The 25,004-nt window shown below is 36.1% G+C and overlaps 1 protein-coding gene across 11 annotated transcripts in view; it reads left to right on the top strand.

The window, feature by feature from the left end:
* Positions 1-25,004, top strand: part of NT5C2 (5'-nucleotidase, cytosolic II) — a 146,865-nt gene that overhangs the window by 114,457 nt on the left and 7,404 nt on the right. For 9 of the 11 annotated variants that reach the window (XM_072805491.1, XM_072805487.1, XM_072805493.1 and 6 more), the window contains 8 exons: positions 13,286-13,403; positions 14,225-14,320; positions 14,633-14,656; positions 19,316-19,407; positions 19,540-19,597; positions 20,637-20,730; positions 21,372-21,425; positions 24,872-24,955. In XM_072805491.1, the coding sequence (XP_072661592.1) occupies positions 13,286-13,403; positions 14,225-14,320; positions 14,633-14,656; positions 19,316-19,407; positions 19,540-19,597; positions 20,637-20,730; positions 21,372-21,425; positions 24,872-24,955 (620 nt within the window). The remainder of the gene's footprint in view (positions 1-13,285; positions 13,404-14,224; positions 14,321-14,632; positions 14,657-19,315; positions 19,408-19,539; positions 19,598-20,636; positions 20,731-21,371; positions 21,426-24,871; positions 24,956-25,004) is intronic. The other 2 variants (XM_072805492.1, XM_072805494.1) reach the window with 1 other exon arrangement.

Genomic DNA, 25,004 nt, shown 5'->3' on the forward strand with positions numbered 1-25,004 from the left:
TTATTTATTTATTCATAAGGGACACACAGAGAGGGAGAGGCAGAGACACAGGCAGAGGGAGAAGCAGGCTCCATTCAGGGAGCCCGACATGGGACTCGATCCCAGGTCTCCAGGATCACACCCTGGGCTGCAGGCAGCGCTAAACCGCTGCACCACCAGGGCTGCCCTGTCTTTTCCTTCCTTAACAGTCTTGGCATCCTTGTAAAAAATTGTTTGACCATATATGCACCAGATGGCACTTTTTATTTTTATTTTTATTTTTTTCAGATGACACTTTTTGAAGTAAAATATATGACAATGTGTTTGTGTTGTGCATCTTAAAGAAAGTCAGGCTCCTTGTAATAGTAATGAATTAATATGGAACTTAGCTGAGTGGAACTTACAGTGGCTAGTGTGTAAACTGGATGCATCTGTTGAAGTTCTTAGTGTGACAACAATGTCTGTTAAAGTTTCCTGAGAAGTTTTTGGTATAAACTAAGGAAGATAACCTATCTCAGAAAAGCCAGAGAAATTTTCATGGTCCCAAGTCACGAGAGATTACTCAAGGCATCCTTCTCACAACTTGGAAAATGTAGAACCTGTACATTACCTTACTCCACATTCTCCCAAACAGATTGTCTCTATGCAAGAAATTTTTGTGTTAGCGAATGAGCACCTCCAAATCATTGAAGTTATTAACCTTTTTATATTCTCTTATTCTTGAAGAATTTATCAGTTTGTAAATGGATCAAATATACAGAGGAAGAGTAAAAGAATATAAAAATAGTTGTCATTTGATAAGTAAAATGTGTTCATTATCCCTCTTACCGATCCTTTTTTTTTTTTTTAAGACTTTATTTATTTATTCATGAGAGACACGGAGAGAGAGAGAGGCAGAGACACAGGCAGAGGGGGAGAAGCAGGCTCCATGTAGGGAGCCAGACGTGGGACTCGATCCCTGGTCTCTGGGATCATGCCCTGGGCTGAAGGCGGTGCTAAACCGCTGAGTCACCCTGGCTGCCCTCCTTTCTTTTTTCTAAAAGGACTTTAAAACTGGGTTTTTGTTTATTTTTCTGAAACAGTAGAGTAAGGGGATAAGTTGAGTGTTTGAACAGAGAAACTAGGGTAATAGATAAAAAGAGAAAAACCTCTGAAAACAAATCTTCCCTTTCCAAAAAGAAGAAACTAGGATTGCAGTTGATAAAATTATTAATAAGAAAAATTAGAAAACACCCACAAACAATAAAATCTAATCAGTATATATTGTGCAAGCCATAATATATGTTGCCTCAGAGAGTGATTATTTTGAATGGGAGAAGGCTCATTTGGATGAGTAAGTTCCACTATGTCCTCAACTCAGAAGAATTGTGAAGATAAAAAGTGATAATTTAGTACGAGTCCAATCAATGATTAGTATCAAGGATCCATTCAGAATAAGCTAAACTCTATAGGGCCTATGGTTAATTGGCTTTGCATAATGAGGGTTTTTTATAGTATTGACTGTAAAGCAAAAAAAAAATAAACTTTCATGTAAATCTCCAAAAGAGATTTGAGGTGATTTGCAAAATTAAACCTGTATAACATGGGTCAAAAGACTACTTTTTTTCTTATTAAAGATTTTATTTATTTATTCATGAGAGACACAGAGAGAGGCAGAGACATAGGCAGAAGGAGAAGCAGGCTCCCTGTAGGGAGCCCAGTGAGGGACTTGATCCCAGGACCCCGGAATCACAACCTGAGCCAAAGGCATACACTCAGCCACTGAGGTATCCAGGTGTCCCAAAAGACTACTTTTTATAAAAGAAAGCCTGTAATAAAATATGCTTCCAAAAAGATATCCTTAATATAACCTTATTAGGAAAAACTTATTCCAGTATTGCTGTAATTTTTTTAAAGTTTTTATTTTTATTTTTATTTTTTTATTTTTTAAAGATTTATTTATTTATTCATTAGAGACACACACACAGAGAGGCAGAGACATAGGTAGAGGGAGAAGCAGGCTCCCCACAAGGAGCCTGATGTGGGACTCGATCCCGGATCCTGGGTCATACCCTGAGCCAAAGGCAGATGCTCAACCGCTGAGCCACCCAGGCATCCCATAAGATTTTATTTTTAAGTAGTCTTTATACCTAGTATGGGACTTGAACTCACAACCCGAAGATCAAGAGTCTGCAAGCTCTACTGACTGAACTAGACAGGCACTTGTTTGATGTCATTTCTTGGACATTTTAGGAATTCTTTTGGAAGTTTTTTTTGGGAATTTTTAAAAAAAGATTGTATTTATTCATGAGAGACAACGGAGAGAAAGAGGCAGAGACATAGGCAGAGGGAGAAGCAGGCTCCATGCAGGGAGCCCGATGTGGGACTCGATCCCGGGACTCCAGGATCATGCCCTGGGCCGAAGACAGACACTCAACTGCTGAGCCATCCAGGCGTCCCTGGAATTTTTTTTTTTTTAAGATTATTTATTTATTTATTCATGAGAGACAGAGAGAGAGGCAGAGACACAGGCAGAGGGAGAAGCAGGCACCATGCAGGGAGCCTGACATGGGACTTGATCCCGGGACTTGATCCCAGGACTCCAGGATCACGCCCTGGGCCAAAGGCAGGCGCCAAACTGCTGAACCACCCAGGGATTCCTGGATTTGTTTTTATAGCCAGTTTATAAACACAAGAAAACCTGCTTCATTAAGCAGTCACCCGTTTTTTAGTTCACTTAGGTTTTTTTGTGTTTTTCTTTTAATTTAAATTCAGTTAGCCAACCTACAGTTTCCAGTAATTCATCAGTTGGATACAATACCCAGTGCTTATCACATCACATACCCTCCTCAATGCCCATCATCCACTTACCGTACATCCCCTCACCCACTTCCCCTTCAGCAACCCTTAGTTTGTAACCAACCCACTTTGATTTACCCTTTTATTCACTCAGTGCTCTCGAATACCTTTTCCCCCCTTTATTTTGGAGTTTTTTTTTTTTTTTAAGGTAAATCCCATGCCCAGTGTGGGATTTGAACTCACAACCTTAAGATCGAGAATTGCATGTTCTACCAACTGAGCCAGCTAGGTGCTCTACTTTCCCCCGTTTAAATTAATTATTGTTGATGAAAAATGTGCTACCAGGGGAATATCTAGAATAATGTGCTATAGACTCTGAAAGTAATTTTCAAAGAAGAATTTTAAACTTGTTCTGGGTAATGATTGTGTTATTGGAATAAATATATATTGACTTGTGGAGTGATTATTTTGAATGGGAGAAGGCTCATTTGGATGATTAAGTTTTTCCATCATTTTGGTTTTTAAAGACATTATTTGGGGAGGGGATAGGGAAAATAAAGGGCATTATTTTATGTCACACCTTAATGTACTTTCATTATTTTCATTTCACAATTGTTTTTTTCTGTTTTGGTGTAGTTGTATTAGAGAACTTACAACTTTTTTGGAATAAATCTGATCCTTAGGTAAAAGTACTTGCCTTCTTTATTAGTTTGTTTTCTTTAACTGAACTAAGTTATTTTTTAAAAGCTATTGTTGATGGCATCCCTAGTTTAAAATTTTTCTCCCATGTTTACACTTCTATTTTCTTTGGCCCAATGTATCACCTTATGTGTTAACTTTGATTTCCTAGAGTATTCATATATGATGATACTAAATTAGTACTTTCATACCAAAAGAGCTTCATACCATACTGCTCATACCAAAAGAGCACTGTTTTTGGTAGAACTGGTTTTCTCTTCAAGACTGTAAGATTGACAGCCTTAGTATAGCCCCCCCCCCCCCAAGCCATATGAATAGTTAAAAGATTTCTGAGCAACTCTTAATTTGGAAGGCTCTTATTTATAACTTACTGCTGTTAATGTTTATGTCACTGGGCTCTAAGTGGGAAGGATATTTAAGCAGTAATTAAAAGATTTACCCAAACTAGTGAATAATTTTGTATGTGCATGTATATGATATCTTGTGTATAATTGTGCTATTTCAATATTCTGTGAAAGATCAGTTTAAAAACTTTTGATCTGATAGAAGTTATTAAATTGGAAGAGAAAAGATTAGGGAAGATAAATGAAATAAGAGTCCAAAAAAACTGATAATTGTTAAAGCTTGGGTGATGGTTTCAAAGCCGCTCATTTAATATTCTCAGTACTTTTGTGTATGATTAAAAAATATTCTTAATAAAGTTAAATTTAAAAACGAGATAGAGGGAGTTCCTGGCTGGCTCAGTTGGTAGAGTCTGCAGTTCTTGATTCCAGTGTTGTGATTCAAGCCCCATGTTGGGAGTGGAGCCTTCTTTAAAAACAAAACAAAACTAGATAGAGAAAACTGATAAAATACCAATGAAGTAATTTTTTAAGGCATCTAAATGTAAAGATTTTTTAATTCTTCATTTCCATCTGCGCTATATCTTTATTTTAGGTATTCTTACTGCTCTTTCTTAAACTTATGGATTTCTTATACTACCTCAGAAAACTCCAGTGCATTATATATTTTTTTTAATTAATTTTTTTATTTAAATTCAATTAGCCAACATACAGTACATCATTAGTTTCACATGTAGCGTTCAATAATTTATCAGTTGTGTATAACACCCAGTGTTCATCATATCATGTGCCATCCTCAATACTCGTCACCCAGTTACGGCCACCTCCCTCCAGTGCATTATATGTGTTGGTTGAGATAAATATATTCAAGACTATAATTTTTAGATACATATTTATATTATATATACTACCTATATTAGATATGTATATTAGCTTTAGGCATCCCTATTATCCACATATGGATCTACACTTAATTTCCAAGCTCTGATTGCCTTTATGTCATTTCAGTCTCCCAGTTAGGGTTTTTCGCTAAATTTTGTTTTAAAGATTTTATTTTTCATTCGTGAGAGTGAGAGAGCGAGCACAAGCAAGGGGAGGGACTGAGGGAGAGGGAGAGGGAGAAGCAGATTCCAGGTTAGCAAGGAGCCGATGTGGGGCTTGATCCCAGGACCCCGAGATCATGGCCTGAGCTAAAGGTAGATGCACAACCAACTGAACACCCAGGTGCCCTGGTTTTCACTAATTTTCACTAATTCAGGTGCCCTGTTTTTTTTTTTTTCTTTTTTAAAGATTTTTAAAAGTTATTTATGAGAGATACAGAGAGAGGCAGAGACATAGGCAGAGGGAGAAGCAGACTGCCTGTGGGAAGTCTGATGTGGGACTCAATCCCAGGACCCCTAGATTATGACCTGAGCCGAAGGCAGATGCTCAACCACTGAGCCACCCAGGCATTCCCCGATTTTCACTAATTTCAAATTCATTTCTTTGAATTGCAATAATATGTGGTTGGTTCCTAGATCATTAGGAAATTTCAAAGATTGGTTAATAAAATCCAATTCTATCTCCTCCATTATAAGGTGAGCGATAGAAATAATCACTTATCAGTATTTATGATCTTTTCATTGCCAGTCATAAAAGCATTCAGACATAAACCAGATTAATTTTTGGAATACGTGTCATGTAATAGTTATATCAGGAAAATTACTAAAATCTTACTCTTAAAAAATATTGCCTGCTATTTTCAACAAGGATGAAGTTGTTTTAAGAGTCTTAATGTCAATTATGTTGGAATTAAAATTTTTTAAAAAAATTTAAGGGCCACCTGGGTGACTCAGTCGGTTAAGACTATGGATCAGGTCATGATCTCAGAGTTGTGAGATAGAGCCCTGAGATGGGCTCATTGCAGAGTCTTCTGGAGATTCTCTCTCCCTCTCCCCCTACCCCTTCCTCTGCTCACTCGCTCTCTCTAAAATAATAAATCTTTAAAATAATTTTTTTTAATTTAAAATGAGTCTTAATAGTTACTTTTGATCCATCATCTCTTTTCTGCGTATACATTGTCTGAATGTTTGCTTTATCGTGAGGTTAATGGTCACTGAGGAAAGGACAACATGATAATGGATTCAAGCTGTATAATGAAGATTTAAGGTTAAACCTTGTGGATAAAAACCTGCTAGGTCAGGGAACTCTAATAGTGGGGGTTACCTAGGCACATTATGAGGTGATTCTGATTCTTTTAATCTTTGGGAACATTGGTTTGGTTTGATAGTCATATGAAGGAATCAAATTCAGGTAATTATAGTTGTTCTGGCATAATTGTTAATGGTACTGTGGCAGAGGACCAAACTAAGTAATTGCATAAAGATTCCTTTATTTCCTAAGTTTTTTATCCACCCTTTCAATTTTTCTTTGAGATGAGTAGAATAACAGGATTATCTAGGATACTCTGTTATTGAAGAATGAATTTACTTCCATCTGGATTTACAGTTCAGTAAGTACCTAAATTCTGTTTACTTCAAGACTGAGGATAGTCAAAACATTTCAATTAGGTGGGAATACTTATGTAGAAGTATATGATCTAAAGTATACACTAGGCTTTGTATACTAGTGGCCCATGCACCCAGTTCACACACAGACCGTAGTTGGCTCAAATAGAGTTTGTTGGTTTTTTAAATTGAGTCAGTAGTTAAAAATTGAGAGCTAGAATATAGGCTGACTGTTATCACACAGTTGGCAATGTTTGGCTCTAGTTCCCATAGGGTAGTTGAGTGTGAGTAGTAGCTACTTCCCCCTGTAGGCAAGGCATGCACCAATGCTTAGCTCATTTTGCACAATAATTGAACACTGATACAGATGTTTGGAACATATTACCTGAATCTGAGTCTCAGAAAGTCTGTCTGGTGAACTTGATATTGTACCACTTGAGCAGATATAAAAATGAATTGTTTAAGCTTGAATGAATCATACATAGTTTTGAAGAAGACCTGGGATGGGTTAATGACCCTTTTCCTGTCCCTCTATACCTCCCAAATCACATAATGGAATTGATCTTCTGAAATTATTATGAGTTATCTAATCATATATTTCTGTAGTACAGTTTAAGCTCCTTCAAGCCATGGACCATGAATTTTTGTTCTTAGCATCTAGTACCTGGTACACAGTAGGCACTCAAATGTTTGTTACATTACTGTAACTTTAGTACAGGCATTTTTGTTTTGTTTTAGTAAAAGCATTTGAGTGTGATTATTCTTATTTTGGGGGAAAAATTATATGATAGTTTTTTTATATTTTAAAATTGCAAGCAGCTTCTTTGGTTAAGGAGGATTTTTAAAGTTACTGCCTCAAATTTTCAGTTTTTTTGTTTTAAATTGAAAACCATACTTTCCAGGTGGAAACTACGTTTACCACGGTGAGCACTGCAAAATGTATATGTTGTGCATTTGACACTAATATAACATTGTATGTCAACTATACTTCAATAATGAACACTCTAAATACATGTTCCTACTAGGTGAACAGGCTCTTAGAAGAAATTTGAATAAGGGAATTTTTTCATTTTATTTTGAAATAGTAATTTTTTAAACAAATCTTTTGCTTAGCATTTTTGCTTTGCAGTGAATTGAAATTGGCAGTCTTCTAAACTCCACTTGTTTATTTACCTTATTTAACCATTTGGGAGTTTGTTTTATGTTATATTACTAAAAGTGTTGCATGGTGCCTAGCTTTTGTATTTTAAGTAAATTAAAATTGAAAGCATTTTTAGATATTTCCATATCTTTTAAAAATCATTTGTGATCTCTTGGATTAGAGATAGAAGTTTTTACTATGTCTGTGTTTTACTATGTTATTATGTTAGGGTTTTCAAATAGTTTTGAAAAATAGAAAAGGTCCTCTTCTGTTTATATAAGAATTGGAAAAGTTTTATTTAAAATCTCCTTAATAAAAATGTGAATTAATTTGCCTTTTCTAGTTATAGTCTCAGAGAACCAAGATTGCATAACCTAAATAGAGAATGTTGATGTTAATCACATTCATAGCATAAAAGCAAGTAACTATTTTTGGGTGGTTGGGTTGGAATTTATTTTTCATAGTGATTGGTGGTGGTGGTTTTTCCTAGTTGAGTGTTTATAGGACCTTTAGACATTATATTTGGTCATTTTTGCTCTTTTATTTAGTATCAGCTTCCTTTCACAAAAAAGTCGGAGGAGTCAAACCATATGTTTTTAAAAACCTGAATGTCTCTAGGGAAAATGACTCCCTATGAAGTTAAACATAGTGTATATCTTAAAAGTGTCAATAGCTTCTATGGTCTTTAAGTCAGTTATTTTACTGCACTAGGTAGTTTCTCTAACTTTATGAAAGCAGAATAATAAGACACTGCTTACTGAGGGAAAATTTCCTTTTATTCCACATTTAGACATCTGGCTAGGTTTTCAGCGGTATAAAGTTGGTTCTTGTCTGTGTCAATCAGGATGACAAATTTAGGTGTTGGAAGGATAGAAAAGTAGGTAGTTAGGTACAAATGGACTTAACTTTAAATGGGTGCTTAATAGCAAGATGAGACTACTCGTTTATTCTTGCATCCTTATTTAGCCTGTTTCACTTACTGTAGTTCAATTTTAAATATTATATACCAAGCTGCATTTAGTTTCTGTCATATAAACCTAAAATGTGCTAGAGAAAAGAAACTAAAACAAAATAAATCTATTTTTCTGTTTATCTTTTAACATTTCAAGTTCAGACTTGGCTTGTATTCCTTGTCAGAAAAGTTAAATGCACAAAACGGAGGCTTATCTTCATACCCTTGTTTTGTTATGGCCATTCAGATGAATTTTAGTGATGGTCAGAGGCTTCTAAATAGGAGGGCAGTAACTCCTGTAAATACCAATATCCAAATGGTGTCTCTCTGTTCCAGCCCATCGCAACAGTTTTAAAACCAGTTTTTGTTTTTGTTTTTGTTTTGTTTTGTTGCTTTGTTTTGTTTTTTAACAGGAGAGCCAGTGTAACTCCTTCAAGACTGGAGTGACACTCTACATCTGCATCTGCCTCATGTGAGTTCTCATTTTGGCAGCAGCATTCTGCTAGGCTGGAACCTCTGTAGAGGTTTGCCCTTCCTTTTTCTAAAATCTGTAAACTACTATACACAGTGTGTCTTGGTGGCAAAGGTAAAAAAGTGCATGAGAATTTTATATTTCCCTGCAGAAAGATTTTGGCTCATTTCAAAGAGATGGTCTCCTCTAACATAGGTTCTATTTTGTATGAACAACATTTACTCAAAATAGAGCCCATAACTTTCATCTCCACAACATACATTTGATATTTTTTGGAGAACTATTTTTTCCTTACAGATTATAAAGAATATCTTTAAATGTTCTCAGTAGCTTCAGCTTTCAAAGCTTTGGTTGTTCTCTTTATAGTCTAGTTATGTAACCTGAGAACACCGTGTGCTGCTCTGGTGGCTGAAGCACTCACTCCTCTTTTTTTGGACTTTAGCCCTTGAAATAACTTCTTTCTTTGTCTTTGAACATTGGGTAAATTAGGATAGGCCTGAGGACTTGAAGAAGAAATAAGCAGTGAATATGTGAGGTTATGTTTACTTTGAATCTATTGGCTTTGTTTTGGAAAGTCAGTTGTAAGAATTGAGCTTGAAGTTATGCATCATTTACTCGCCAATTTTGCAAGAGAAATTGAAATTAGAGCCTTTGCAGCTGTGGAGAGGCATAGAGCTATATATATATAGTCTGAGGTGATGTATATGGTTCCCCACAGCTACAAAGGCTGACTATGAAGGGCCTGGTAATTTAAAAAAGGAAATTTGCTTTTATTTATTTATTTCTCAAGGATTTGGTGAAACTATGTAGACTAGTCATTTTTGCTACCAGGTCAGAACAAATTGTGACTATTCAGTTTATTCCCAAGGGACACTTAGAACAAAACATCTAAACCTGTGATCTCTGCAACTACAATTCTGTTTCTCCAGCCCTGGTTGTACTGTATAGTGTTCTAGCAGATGATTTAATGGCCTGGGAATTCGTGTTACTGAAATGATTATCCGGGAAGCTTATGAGAAAATGTCAATAGCTTGTAGGTCTTACTGATTAATATAGAGCTTAGTGAAATGGATAGTGTTGTCAAAGTGGAACTTGAACTCTCTTTGCTAAATCCATTCCCACCTGTGACTAGAGCAGTTTATTTTGGACTAGGTGAATGAAGTTGGAGGGAGGGTAGTGTGTTTCAACACCTAGGCTTAAATTTTGATGGCCTATGTAATCTAGAAATTCACTTTTAACAGTGGTAGTATATCCCACCACAAAAAAGCTTTGGATGAGACTCAGGGAGACCTAAATTCTCGCTTAAGTTTACATTTGTACTTGCTTATGTAACTTCAGGTCAGCAAATGGGGAAAATACGTTGTATTTTTAGAAAGTCCCCTAAACTCATTGAGTGAAAGGAAATTTAATGTATTTCTGTAGGGGGAATTACTAGAAAGTACCTCAGTTGAACACTTGGGAAGTTCTGTCCTGGAATAATGATAAATGTGGCAAGTGTATAGTATTTTATTTTCTGTTCTAGGGTTTATGCTGGCAAAATGAGGATTTGAGATATCTACCCTCCCTCCCAATATTTTTTTTTCTTCACTAAAAATTCTGAAAAAATAGATTTGGGTTTCAACCCAAAGTGTCTCCTGAACACAGGTTTTAATCATCATTACTCCATCACACTATAATTACTTGATTTTAAACTGGGGAAAATGGCTCATTTATGGGTGAGTTTGGGTGGGGGTGATTAAAGTTTTTTGGTTTTTTTGCCTTCCATTTTTAAGGTATATCCAGCAAATTATTCTCCTGAAAAAAATTGTTACTTGAAAATATTTTATATGGGCCAAATCCTGTAAGACTGAATGCCAGTAGATTATCCAAATTGCTTAACTATACTGGAATTTTGTTTCATTAAATATTATTTGAAATAAATGGGACTTTGTTAAGATTGAGAAAGTTTTTGTTTTAGAAATTTTGTTAAAAGAGATTTACTCCCAGTTGGAGTGAAGTGTGCACAGTGTTGGGTGAGAGAGATAATTTTATATTCTCAAAATAATTCAGATTGACATCAGTCAATACTACTTTCCTGGTTTTATTATATAATACACGAGCTCTTACTCTTTTAGTGCGTATGAATATACAAGCACTTCCTTTATCACAGTTTACATCATCTAGATTTAATAATTCCACACTCATGGATTCCAAAACGGTTGTTTTTTTTGTTTGTTTGTTTTGGTGGGAAAGGGTGATGATGGGGATGGAATTGAACAGAGAAAATATGTAGCCAATTTTGATAATATTAGTGTTAGCATTAGCATCAAAGGGAATGATGGCTTCTTTTGGCATTATTCTGAGGGGATGAGACTCAAGAACCTCCTTCTCCTAAAGAACCTTAAAAATGTTAGGCTTTTTTTTTTTTTTTTAAGATTTTATTCATTTATTCATGAGGGACACAGAGGGCGGGGGGCGGGGGGGGGGGACATAGGCAGAGGGAGAAGCAGGTTCCATGCAGGGAGCCTGACGTAGGACTCAATCCTGGGTCTCGTGGATTAGGCCCAAGGCTGAAGGCGACGCTAAACCACTGAGCCACCTGGGCTGCCCCAATTTTAGGCTTTTTAAATATGGCAGATGGTATTAAATATTTTGAAAGTTCACCCTGCTTTCTTAACATTTCAGCTTAATTTAAAAATAATGGATATATACATTAATATGTTACAAGTTGTAAAAGTACAGACAGTACATGAAAGTGTACTTCCCCATCTCTTAGCTACTCAGTTCCCTTCTGTGGAAGTGACCAGTATTACTGGTTTCTTTTATGTAGTTCCAGAAATACTCTAAAAGATTTCTTTTGGCAAGGAAAAGTTGAATAGTACTCATTAAGATTTAGCACTAATTTGGGCCGGCAAACTAATTGCAGTGAAAAATCAGTTTGAGCCATAGGCTGTATAGATTGTGGATAGAAGAACAGTAGTAATCTAATAAGAATAATATTGTGAGATAAAAATGGATTTTTTTTGGCATTGAGCAAGATTGCAGGTCTTTTTATTTTTCTCTTTAATATGGCTTATCTACTCCTAGACACTGATGGGAAGATGCTTACCTAAATACTGCATTGGAGGAAACCTATTTAAAGGAACATCATTTTCTTTATACTGAACTGCAATGATTATTCTGAAAAGTTTTTTGTTATAGAAGATTTCAGAGATCTATAGTAGTAGAGAGAAATACCCATATTCTAAAATACATTTTTTTCACCTGTAACAAGGCTTAGTAGGCTTCTTTGGCAGATATAGATATAGATATCTATGTATATACACACACATACACATGCTCATTTTATACATACAGTTGCATATACCCATCCTTCCATAATGACATCTCATAAAATGAGTCCTAATTCTTTTTTTATGTGTATTTCCAGTCTTATTGAGAAATAACTGATGTATATCACTGTATAAGTTTAAGACATACAATAAAAATAAGGCATACTGCAAGATGGTTTGATTTGCATATATTGTGAAATGATCATCATAATAGCTTCAGCTAACATCCATCTTCTCACATAAATAAAATGAAAAGAGAAGAATAAATGAAAAAATTTTTCTCCTTGTGATGAGAACTCTAAGGATTTACCCTTTTAACGTTCCTGTATATAATACAATGAGTGGTGTTAGCTAAATTCCTCATGTTGTCTGTTACATCCCTAGTATTTATTTTTATTTGTAACTGGAAATTTGTACCTTTTGACCGCCTTCCTCCAATTCTCCCTCCTCCTACCCCTAGTCATAATTCTTTAATATCTAGTTCCCAGTCCACATCCAGATTTTCCTGATTGTCTCAGGCATGTCTTTTTATGGCTGATATTGCAGCAATAACTTAATGCTATTTTGATGGCTCTAGCCAGACTCTAGCACTGATGAGAAAACAAATTAATCCTGACAAATAGAATTATGTGCTGATTGAAGGAGTATAAAGCAACTACCAAGCCAAATAGGAATTGCAAAAATACTGTTTTTTTTTTTTTTTTAAGGTCATTTTGAAGGATTCCTACACTAACTATACACATCAGTGAAGCCTTCAACATATATACACCTCTCTACCTGGTTAATATCATAGCTGTGCATCTTAGTTTCTTTTTCTACCTTTAGATTGTGGGCATGAAAGAACAGGTAAAGGGAAAAAAGGTTAAGTTTCCTAAGAAATGAAAGAATTATTCTGAAACGTCTGATAATTCATCTTATTGCTCTTGCTCCTATGGAAATATGACCTGTTTCCGCAGACTAACAGTTGAGTTCTGTGATTGGGGCAGTACAAAACGTGGAGTTTGGGGGAAAAGAAGAAAATGGCACATTTAGGAAGAGAGAGGAGTTTAGGAAAGAGTAGAAATTCACTCATTTGCCTTTTATTTTCATTGACTATTATTATAATGAGAACCTCCTCTTTGTGCAGTGTACAAGTCCCCGGAGTATGAGTCTCTTGGCTTTGAGCTTACTGTGGAGAGATTAGTTTCTATTGGCTACCCTCAGGAACTGCTCAGCTTTGCTTATGATTCTACATTCCCTACCAGGTAATTTTTCAAGATTTTTTTGAATTAAGAGCCTTTCCTCTATCCCCCAGATTAATAATTCCAAACCACCTCTCACCATCCTCAGCCTCAAAGAAAAGAACCAAAAAAGGTTATTTGGTTTGTTTCTAGGTTGTTGTTGTTGTTGTGTTTTTTTTTTTTTGGTTGCTATTCTAAAATTACCATGGGTCTTCATGTACACTGTATCTTTTCTGTTCTTGGAATTGAATTTAGTTTATTGTTACTGAAGAATATCTCTTTATGGGAAAGAGAGATTATTAAAACTGATGGGCAATAATCACAGACACTCCTACCGTTTGCTGTTGGAGAGCAGTTACATGTTGTACTAATACATTTCACTTTGTCATTGGGAGCTTTCTTGGCAGTTTGCATTTTTGGATTTGATAGGGAGGGTTTAAGATTAAGAAAGATGATGTTTGTGATGCCATCATATATGTCCCATATACAGCATCTATTAGAAATATAAGCCAGTTCATTTGTCCAAGGAAATTAAGACTCCTTTAGAATGGAACCACTGTATAAAGAAGAATTATAGTTCATACCTCATTTAAGGCTCTTATTTCTTACAGAAAACAGTTGTGATTATTTATCTGGACAAAGTAAATATTTTTTAGTTGCTCTAGGTTTAGTTTTTAAGATTTTACTCACTTCAGACTCCAGGATTATATTGTTTAGGAACATGCTTGAGTTGTCATAAAAGCTTGAATAAGGTGGTGTTGGTTTATGATGATTTAGTAATACTACATAAGACTGTTGCCTATATTATTTTTGTATTACTGACAGATGTCTTCATTTTCACATAGGGGACTTGTTTTTGATACACTATATGGAAATCTTTTGAAAGTTGATGCATATGGAAATCTTTTGGTCTGTGCACATGGATTCAACTTCATAAGAGGGTGAGTACATAGAACCCTTAGCCTCTTTCTAGTGTTGATACCTTGTCTCCCCAGATGTACTGTACTATACTTTCCTGTTCCCTCATTATTAAAGAACGATTCTTTGTATAAGGATACTTAACAATTACTTATTAGGCAGTTAGGACCCAAACTGACTTATAAATGTAGTTAGCAGTTACATTTTGGGTAAATTAAGTGGTTTCTAATTATATAGCATCCAACAAAGCTAAATTTAAAACTCACCAAAAAGAATTGTAGTGGCTTTGACTTATTTGAAATTCTAAGATTTTTATTTTCTCCTTTTTAATACAGTTCTCAGGTAGCTGCTCAGAAGAGGTATGTATATAAAAGTGCTTTGAAAAATTTAAAACTACAACAGTGTAAATGACTAAGGTTTTTAATAGCTAATATATTATTTAATATTCTAATGAATAGCTTCAGATATTTGATCATGTGGTTAAAGTTTTTAAAATATGAGTTAAAAATGAATAAGTGTGATAATATTTAAAACAAATAAGAGTAAGCTATATTTTAATAACCAGAGTATTTCCACTATTCACACTAATTTGGACTTTCCACCCTATTAAACAGCAGATAAAATTTAGTGTCTACTCTTTTTTTTGTGAAACATCCCAATTTTTTTTTTTTTTTTTTAATCACAATACCACAATTTGACACTTTCTGGTCATTGTGGCTTTACAGTTGTACATTTTCTCCACTATTTTACTACCTAATTTACTATTGACACTGTATTTGGAACAGAGCAACTCTTTAAAAAAAATTTTTTTTTTTTAATTTATTCATTAGAGACACACACAGAGGCAGAGGGAGAAGCAGGCTCCATGCAGGGAGCCTGATGTTGGACTCGATCCTGGGACTCCAGGATCATGCTCCGAGCCGAAGCCAGATGCTCAACCACTGAGCCACCCAGGCGTCCAGGGACAGAGCAGTTCTTAAAACCAAAATAGATTATGTATCTCTTTCTATATGTTATTCTCAGAGGTGAAGTAGTAAAAACAACACAGTCTACAGTGAAATATTTAAAGAGACAGTCTTTTTGATAAATATTTTTGTGATAAGCACAAACTAACTATACCAGAGTATCCTTTAAATCTGAGGTCACAGTAATACCCTATTTGGAATTGAAGCATCTAATGTGAGACTTTTCAGCTGGAATTATACAGGCTCAAAGATTTCCAAGTATGCATACTGAGAACAGTATGAAATAAACACCTATCTTGATACATCTGGGCAGGCCAGTGATTATATCCGCCTTTCTTTCACTGTTCCTCTCATGAGGGGTTTGTTCAAGATTCATGAGTATCTAGAGACAGGATTTAGAATGTGAAGGGATTGCAAATAATGCTAGCAACCTAAGCTATTTTATATGTGGATATTGTACCATAATTTGAAGTCCCAATGAAGATGAACCAAGCTTCTATTTATTAATGTCTGAAAGGGATTTTTATGTTATGGAGGAGGGGAGTAGTCAGAAGAAAAGGCAGGGAAGTTCTATAAATTAGTACTGCAATTAGATTTACTAACTCAAGATTCATAGACCTTTCTTTCCCCAAAATAAAATTTCCAAATAGCTCCTTTGGAAGTACATTTAGTAGTATTTCAAAAATAAGTCATTTATGGGTAATGCGGAACTATTCAGACGACATGCATGTATAGTCTTTAGAGTCAAAAGGAAAAGCCTGTGGAGGAGAAGAGCTTTAGATTAGAGGGAGAGGGAAAGTGAGCTATTGAAGCATACTGGTGGACAAGGCTGGAAAGGAGGGTAGGGCTGCAAAAGCATAACATTTACATGCCTTCCCAATGAGTTGGGGTCTCTGTTTTGGACCATGGCAAAGACCATTATTTTTCAATTTTTTATTTTTAAATAAAATTTACTGTAAATTTTTTTATTATTCTTTAAAGATTTTATATATTTATTCATGAGAGACCCACAGAGAAAGAGAAAAAGAGAGAGGCAGAGACACAGGCAGAGGGAGAACAGGCTCCATGCAAAGAGCCTGATGTGGGACTCGAATCTGGAAATCTGGGATCACGCCCTAAGCCAAAGGCAGGCACTCAACCACTGAGCCACTCAGGCATCCCTGTTTTTCAATTTTTAAAAAATATTTATTTTATTTATTTATTTGAGAGAGAGTGTGCACACGACTCCCCACTGAGCAAGGAACCTGACATGGGGCTCGATCCCAGGACCCCAAGATCATGACCTGTGCCAAAGGGAGATACTTAACTGGCTGAGTCACTCAGGCACCCCTGGCAAAGGTCTTTGAAGTTTTAGAGTAGGTTGATACTGAGATCAAATCTTAATTCTACAAGTCACAGAAAGTGAGCAAGGTTCTATACTGTTACTGTTTTCTGCCCAACTTCCAAATCTAACTTCCTTCTACTGGGATATATTATTTCCACTCAATGAATATTTATTTTAAATATATGGTAGCTTGATTTGACACTTAGTTTAAACGAAATGTAATTGCTAACTATATTTATAAGTCAGTTTGGGTTCTAATTGCCTGATAAATAACTGTTTACTATCCTTATGTAAAGGAATTACTCTTTAACAATGGAGAGAATAGGAAAGTATGTCTTAAGGAGACAGTGTCATCTTACTAAACCTGATTGAGGAGAGCGTATCCTTACTATTCCCTTTCACCTTAATTTTCATCATAGAAAATTTTAGAAAGCTAGAAAATGAGAAATTCTACAAAGTTATTCCTTGTTGGGAACTCTTCTTTCCAAAGGGTAACTAAGACAGGAAACGGATGTGATTTTATATCCTAACTAGAGGTTAGGCCATTGGTAGTTAGACCTAAGCAAGAATTTACCCAGATTACTCTGAGTATGGACTTTAAATGTGATGTCCTTTTTTCAGATTAGTTATCTCTATATATTCATTGTGAGTACTGTGCATTTTTTCATAAATAGTTTATTTTGAAACAATCTCTACACCCAACATGGGGCTCCAACTCATAACCCTGAGATCAGAGTTGCATGCTCCACCAACTGAATCAGCCAAGTGCCCTGAGAATTGTGCGATTTTATATTTTAGTTTTTCTCCTTTGGGGTTTCTCTGTACTATTTTTGCTTATTAATTCTATCCCTTCCTCTTCTTGGAGTGTTTCATTTCACTCTCCAAGGTTCATGGGCATCTCTAACAACTTTTATCTGTTTTACTGGTTTTCCTCTTAACCCTAAGTGTTCTCCACAGGTCTATTCTGTCTTCGCTTCTTCCTCTGCACGGCAAGTGGCCTTGTCTATTGTAATAGTCTTCATGACTTCATCTGTTACCTGTGTGTAGATGACCCCAGTTCTCTCTAAAGTCTGAATCTGTTTTAAGTTCTTGACCTTTATTTCTAATTGCCTATAAAAATCTGTTTATTTTTTTTCCCTAAAGATTATATTTATTTATTCATGAGAGACACAGAGAGAGAAAGAGGCAGAGACACAGGCAGAGGCTGAAGCAGGCTTCATGCAGGGAGCCCGTTGCAGGACTCAATCCCGGGACTCCGGGATCACGCCCTGGGCTGAAGGCCGCACTAAACTGCTGAGCCACCCGGGCTGCCCTCTGTTTATTTTGAGCTTAATGTATCCAAAATAGAACTCTTCTTATATCTATTTCTTATCCAGTTTTCATATTTCTGTTAATGGTACCACCACCTTCTCAGAGACACTTTCATGTGAGCATCATCATATTGACTGTCATGTCCCTCATATGCCACAGCCAGTCTTGTTCATTTTACCTTGGAAGTCTCTCATGATTAATGCTTCTCTTTAATTTCCTGTGCCACCACTCTAGGATAGACTGCTGCTGCTCTCATCTGGACGACTGCAATAACCACTTAACTGATTTCCCAGGCCTTTGTGTCTGTGTCATTTAGCTTTTGCTGCATAATAAATTACTTAAAAACTTAGTGGCTTAAAACATTGACCATTTTATTTAGCTCGAAATTTGGAGAGTCATCTGGGCAATTCTGGGATTGCTTTGCTGATCTGGCACAGCCTCACTCACATGTCTGGCAGTTGGCAGCCTGTGGCTGGGGTGCCTCATTTCTGTATGTAGCCTTTTATCCTTCAGCAGGTTATGTCACTCATTTATTCACTCAGAGGTGCTAGTGCAGCAAGAGTAGGCAAGCCCCTATACACAAGTGTTTTCCAAGCCTCTGGCTGGATCCCTAGTTGCTGCTGTTCAAGCCTGTATTTGAGGATGGAGAAAGAGACTGAGCCTCTTAATCAGAAGAACTGCAAAGTCACACGTTACAAAAGCATAAGAAGGATTTGTAGTCATTTTTGTAACATGTCACATTTCTTTCTCATTTTTATCCTAAAACTGTTATTAATTGAATATTTTTGTAATTCTGATGGTTTTATCCCTTTGCTTAAAAACTATCAGTGGCTAAAACACCACCACAAAAAACCCACAAAACACAAAAACAACCTCCCCCCCAAAAAAAACCCCTGTCAGTGGCACTCCATTGCCCCTGAATGAAAAGTAACAATAACATAATCTGTCTAAACTCATCTTTCTAGCTTTATTTTCCTCTGCTCCCCTCTGTCTTCTCAAATTGGACTAGTTTTTGAATTGGTCTATATCTATTCTTTAAGGACCAGTTCCTGTGCCACCTTTTTCATGAATCCTTCCTGAATTCTCTCTCATCACTCCCACATTCACTTTCTTCTACCCCTTTAGTTGAAATGCTCCCCTCTTCCTCTATTTTCTCTTTTTTGTGGCAGTTGTGATATTTTTTACCTGGTGATAACTTTTGGTGTATGTGACTCTCCTCCATTATCAGACTGAGAACTTGTTAAGGGCTGGAACCCAAGCTTTTTTATCTTCGTAGCTACTTATGTGTAATATTTAAAACCCTGCCTTGCATGTAGCCACCAACACATTTGAATGAATTTTTGAATGATTAATATTTCTTATAGCTATCACAATGTTCATTTTTTGAATGTCAGTTAATTTAAAGTTTTTTCTTTCAGACCAGAAACTAGAGAGCAGTATCCAAATAAATTTATCCAGCGAGATGACACTGAAAGATTTTACATTTTGAACACACTATTCAACCTACCAGGTAGACTCATTCTGTGCTTATATATTATGGATGCTTTTCCTTCTTTTCAAAATCATTTGCTCAAGGGAGATAATGAAATAAGTTTGAATTATGCCACTTATAGCTTATGAATATATATTCTTCATTTTTCAGAGACCTACCTGTTGGCCTGCCTTGTAGATTTTTTTACTAATTGTCCTAGATATACCAGGTATGTATATGGTATAATTTTCTTTTTCCAATTGATTTTTAAAATTAATGTACAGGGTTTTAGAGAACTGGCCATTGTAGGTCTTTTCTGCTTTTCTGAAGTGAATTTAGTGCTAGTGAGAGATGCCACATTGCCAGCCTGAGAGATGGGACAGCACCAGCAGCTCCATGCAGGCTCTCACCTCCCACACGGCCCCTCTCCTTGCCAGTGTGCTGCAGCCATGTTTGGAAGGGACCACTTCTGATTGGCTTCTCCTGGGAATGAAGACGGCCAGCAGAGGTGCTAATTGTGACAACTGAGTGGGAGGTTTGTGTGATGATTATCTGTCCAAGCAGAATTACACTAAAACCCCCAACTCATTTCACAGCAGCTGCCCAGGAGCCATTCAGGGGTGGTAATTTAGTTTTACTCCCAGGCCCAGCAAAATTTGATTGAGGAGTAAATATGGTTTATCCTCCCTGAAGTAAAATTGTGTTTAAATCTTGAACAAGTTATCCTCTCCTTTTTTAGGGGGAATTGCATAACCACTGCTGAAAGTTTAGCCATAGGTGTCAGAGTTTGCAAACTTCTTATCCTCTCTAGGCCTTATCCACTTCAAGGCACTAAATCTGGTGAAGCACCAAGTCACTAAGCTAAATAGAAAATAAGCCATACCTTTGACCTAGAGACGATGTTAGAAAAGTCAGGATGAAGGGAACCTAAATTACCAATTTTAAGTTTTAAATGTTTCTTTGATGGGAACCTGTTTCTTCAAAGTGATGAATAAAAGAACGTGATATTTTTGGAATTGACCTTTTAGATTCCATTCTATATATTATTCTATCACTTTATGTTTGTTCACAATTATCATATTCCATTGAACACTATAGTCCTCTCTGGTGGTCAGATGGATTTTCATTAGGGAGTAATTATTTTCCTAATTAGCCACAAACTTTAGCCATGTGATAATGGAACCTTTGGGTCCCCTGGGCAGTGTTTGATAATCATTTTATTTGCCTTCTTTTGGATTCCCTGTCATGTTCTTTTCATCTTTGTATAGCTGTGAAACAGGATTTAAAGATGGGGACCTCTTCATGTCTTACCGAAGTATGTTCCAGGATGTAAGAGATGCTGTCGACTGGGTTCATTACAAGGTACCTAGGAGCTCCTGCTTCACCTAATCACTCTATGATGTGTGTTTTATGGTCTGACATTAACTTTCCAAGTGCAAATAGAGCAGAATTTCTCCTCCATAAAAATTAAAAAAAAAAAAAAAAAAAAAAGGATTTGCCCCCTAGTGACAGCTCTCGAGAGTATTTTTGTTCTTGTCTTTGGCTGTCCTGCTTTCAGAAGTAATGTTGATCTTTCCTCAGTGATAATGCTTGGCTTCTAGCTCTTATTTCAGGTTGCATTTCCCAAACTTAGAAGAGATCTTACTGTTAAGATTATACTTACCCTATTCTTTGATGATTATGGGCTGTTTGTTTTTTTTTCCAAATACCTCCTGCTTGACTATAATAACACTAATTAATATTACATTTACTGTGAATTATACTGAGTAAAATATGAACTGCCTTTTGATTTCTAGTTTAAAATAAAAATAGTTTTATATTTTAAATACATTTTGAAGGCAGAGTCATTGCAAATCACATCTGCTGCTTTATCATGGCCTTCTCTAGTTTATTTACTTTTCCATTTTGGTAAATATTTAAGAAATGCATTTGAGTTAATAGTAGACATAGTTTTTCTTATAAACTGTAAAAACTGATTTTGTTCTTTGTTTTTTTTCCTGTAGGGTTCCCTTAAGGAAAAGACAGTTGAAAATCTTGAGAAGTATGTAGTCAAAGATGTAAGTAATAAAGGGGAAAATAGATCTGCAAATCATGGAAATGAATAATAAGCCTATTTATAATGAAATGGACAAGGGAAGATACTTATTTGTCTTGATATAATATATGTCAAGTATAATCACCAGTAATTTTCAGCCAGAACATAAGTCTTAGTATAGTTTTTCCTGTTTGTTCATAGAAGGTGAGAAGACCCAGTATTTCATTTGCCCTTTAACTCTAATAATAATAATAATAGCAGCTAGAGTAGTTACTGTGTGCACATCACTGTACTAAGTGACTATATGCCATTTAATCTTCCATAGAATCCTGAGGATAGGTATTGTTACCTCTGCTTTATAGATAAAGAAACTAAGGAACAGATGTTACATAACTTGCCCAAGTTCATACAGTTAGTAATGGGGAAAGCCACAAGTCACACCTAAATGTGGTCAAATTATAACCACAGAACTAGATGATAATCTCAAAAATGTACATATATATGACCATTATTTAAATTGCTTTTAACTATCAACAGGAAATAATAAGGAAAGCTTTAAAATATCTTGAAAGATTTTTAAATTCTGTAGTTTAGTTCATAGACTTGTACCAATGTTAATTTCTTGGATTTGATCATTTTTCTGTGGTTATGTAAGATCTTAATATCAAAGGAAGCTAGATGAAGAATGTATGGGAACCCTCTGTACTATTTTCCCAATTTGTAAGTCTGGAATTATTTTTAAAGAATTAATTTGGGCAGCCCGAGTGGCTCAGCGGTTTAGCGCTGCCTTTGGCCCAGATGACCCGGGATCAAGTCCCACATTGGGCTCCCTGCACGGAGCCTGCTTCTCCCTCTGCCTGTGTCTCTGCCTCTTTCTCTCTGTGTGTCTCTCATGAATAAATTTAAAAAAGAATTAATTGAGAGCAAGCATGTCCATGAGCTAGGGGGAGGAATAGAGGGGAGGGAGAAGGAAAGAGAATTGCCAGCCAACACTGTAATGAGTGCGGAGCCCAATGTGGGACCCAGTCTCAGGACTCTGAGATCTCCACCTAAGCAGAAACCGAGAGGCTGTCGCTTAACTGACTGAGCCACTCAGGCACCCATGTCTGGAATTATTTTATTTTATTTTATTTTATTTTATTTTATTTTATTTTATTTTATTTTATTTTATTTTATTTTATTTTATTTTATTATTTTATTTTATTTTTATTTTATTTTATTTTATTTTATTTTATTTTATTTATTATTTTATTTTATTTTATTTTATTTATTATTTTATTTTATTTTATTATTTTATTTTATTTTATTTTATTTTATTATTTTATTTTATTTTATTATTTTTTATTTTATTTTATTTTATTATTTTATTTTATTTTATTTTATTTTATTTTATTTTATTTTATTTTATTATTTTATTTTTATGATAGGCACACAGTGAGAGAGAGAGAGAGAGGCAGAGACACAGGCAGAGGGAGAAGCAGGCTCCATGCACTGGGAGCCCGACGTGGGATTCGATCCCGGGTCTCCAGGATCGCGCCCTGGGCCAAAGGCAGGCGCCAAACCACTGCGCCACCCAGGGATCCCTGGAATTATTTTAAAATAGAAAGGAGGGATCCCTGAGTGGCTCAGTGGTTTAGTGCCTGCCTTCGGCCCCGGACGTGATCCTGGAGACCCGGGATCGAGTCCCATGTCAGGCTCCTTACATGGAACCTGCTTCTCCCTCTGCCTCTCTCTCTCTCTCTCATGAATAAATAAAATAAAATCTTTTAAAAAAATAAAAAATAAAATAAAATATAAAGGAGACACACATAGCTCCAAGATGAGATACTTCTTCCTTTTCTCACAGAGTAAGAGTAATAGAATGCAGTATTTTTTCAATATACTTTGGTACAAATTTCTTACTGTTTTTAGTTTTTGTACCTCCTGCTTCCCCCCCACTCTCACTTCCACTCTTCTATCACAAGAGAACACTGAGGGGTTTAAGAGAGGTCTAGGATAACTTAAGTGAAGGAACCTGTTTACTAAGAGAGAAGGAAAAGCTTTTCTTTCTGGTCACGTCAGGAGTTAGAATTTCCTCATGGGTCTGCAAGTGCTGGGCATTTCTAGGTTGCATCTTGCACATGGCATTCCATTCTGCAGGGTGTTTTTTTATTATTATTATTTAATATTTTATTTCTTTAGTTGTCAGAGAGAGCACAGCAAAGAGAGCTTCAGGCAGAGGGAGAAGCATACTCCCCACTGAGCAGAGAGCCTGATGATCCCACGTGACCTGAGCCTAAGGCAGATGCTTAACCGACTGAGCCACTCAGGCACTCCTGCAAGGTGTTTTTTTTTTTTGTTTTTGCAAGGTGTTTTATAAAACAAAAGTATACTTGGTGAAGCCGTATCTTACACTCCCCATGTAGAGTATTTTTCTCATGATGTTTAAAATCAGCTCCTCTTGGGGCACCTGGATGGCTTAGTTGGTTAAGTGGCCAACTTTTGATTTTGGCTCAGGTCATGGTCTCAGATTCATGGGATCGAGCACACAAAGGAGTCTGCTTAGCACCCTGGGTGGCTCAGCAATTGAACGTCTGCCTTTGGCTCAGGTCGTGATCCCAGGTTCCTGGGATCAAGTCCTGCATCAGGCTTCCCATAGGGAGCCTGCTAAAAAAGAAAAGAAAAGAAAAAAAAAAGAGTCTGCTTGTCTCTTTCCCTTTCCTCCGCCTGCTCAAGTACGCGCTTGTTCATGTGTTTTCTTTCTAACAAATATTTAAAATCAGCTTTTCCTGACCTTTTCCATACCTCATTCATATACTTTAAGAGATTACAAGGTAATTTAAGCTCTTTCCTGAGGCAGACATGAGGAAGGTAGAGATGTTTTTGTTTAAAAAACATCATTTATTTTTAAGTTGTTTTTGTCTGTGTATGCATATGTGTAATCTCTATACCCGGCGTGGGACTCAGACTTAGAACCCTGAGATCAAATGTTAAAAACTCTTCTGACTGACCCAAACAGGTGCCCAGAGGTGTTTTTAATAAGCATATATAGGGATCCCTGGGTGGCGCAGTGGTTTGGCGCCTGCCTTTGGCCCAGGGTGCGATCCTGGAGACCCGGGATCGAATCCCACATCGGGCTCCCGGTGCATGGAGCCTGCTTCTCCCTCTGCCTGTGTCTCTGCCTCTCTCTCTCTCTCCCTGTGTGACTATCATAAATAAATAAAAATTTAAAAAAATAAGCATATATAATAATAATATCACCTATGTGTATCATATTTAAGCCTATACATTATATACACCATGCATACTACATATATTAATACTTCATTCATGCATAGTGACAATGTGGTCACTTAAATGTAAAATTCTGAAACTGACCAGCCCTTCAAGGGCATCCTCTATTCTTAATCCAGTGGAAAAAAAACTCCAAGTGTAAATGAGTATATGTTTGTGTTTCAGTGTTTGACTCATCATCCTATTACTTTGCAGGGAAAACTGCCTTTGCTTTTGAGCCGAATGAAAGAAGTAGGGAAAGTGTTTCTTGCCACCAACAGTGACTATAAATATACAGATGTAAGTGCTTAATATTCATATTATGTCTATAGAGAAGAATATTTTGGCC

This window comes from Canis lupus, chromosome 29 (assembly GCF_048164855.1).
Source record: "Canis lupus baileyi chromosome 29, mCanLup2.hap1, whole genome shotgun sequence".
In the NCBI taxonomy this organism is placed as follows: Eukaryota; Metazoa; Chordata; class Mammalia; order Carnivora; family Canidae; genus Canis; species Canis lupus.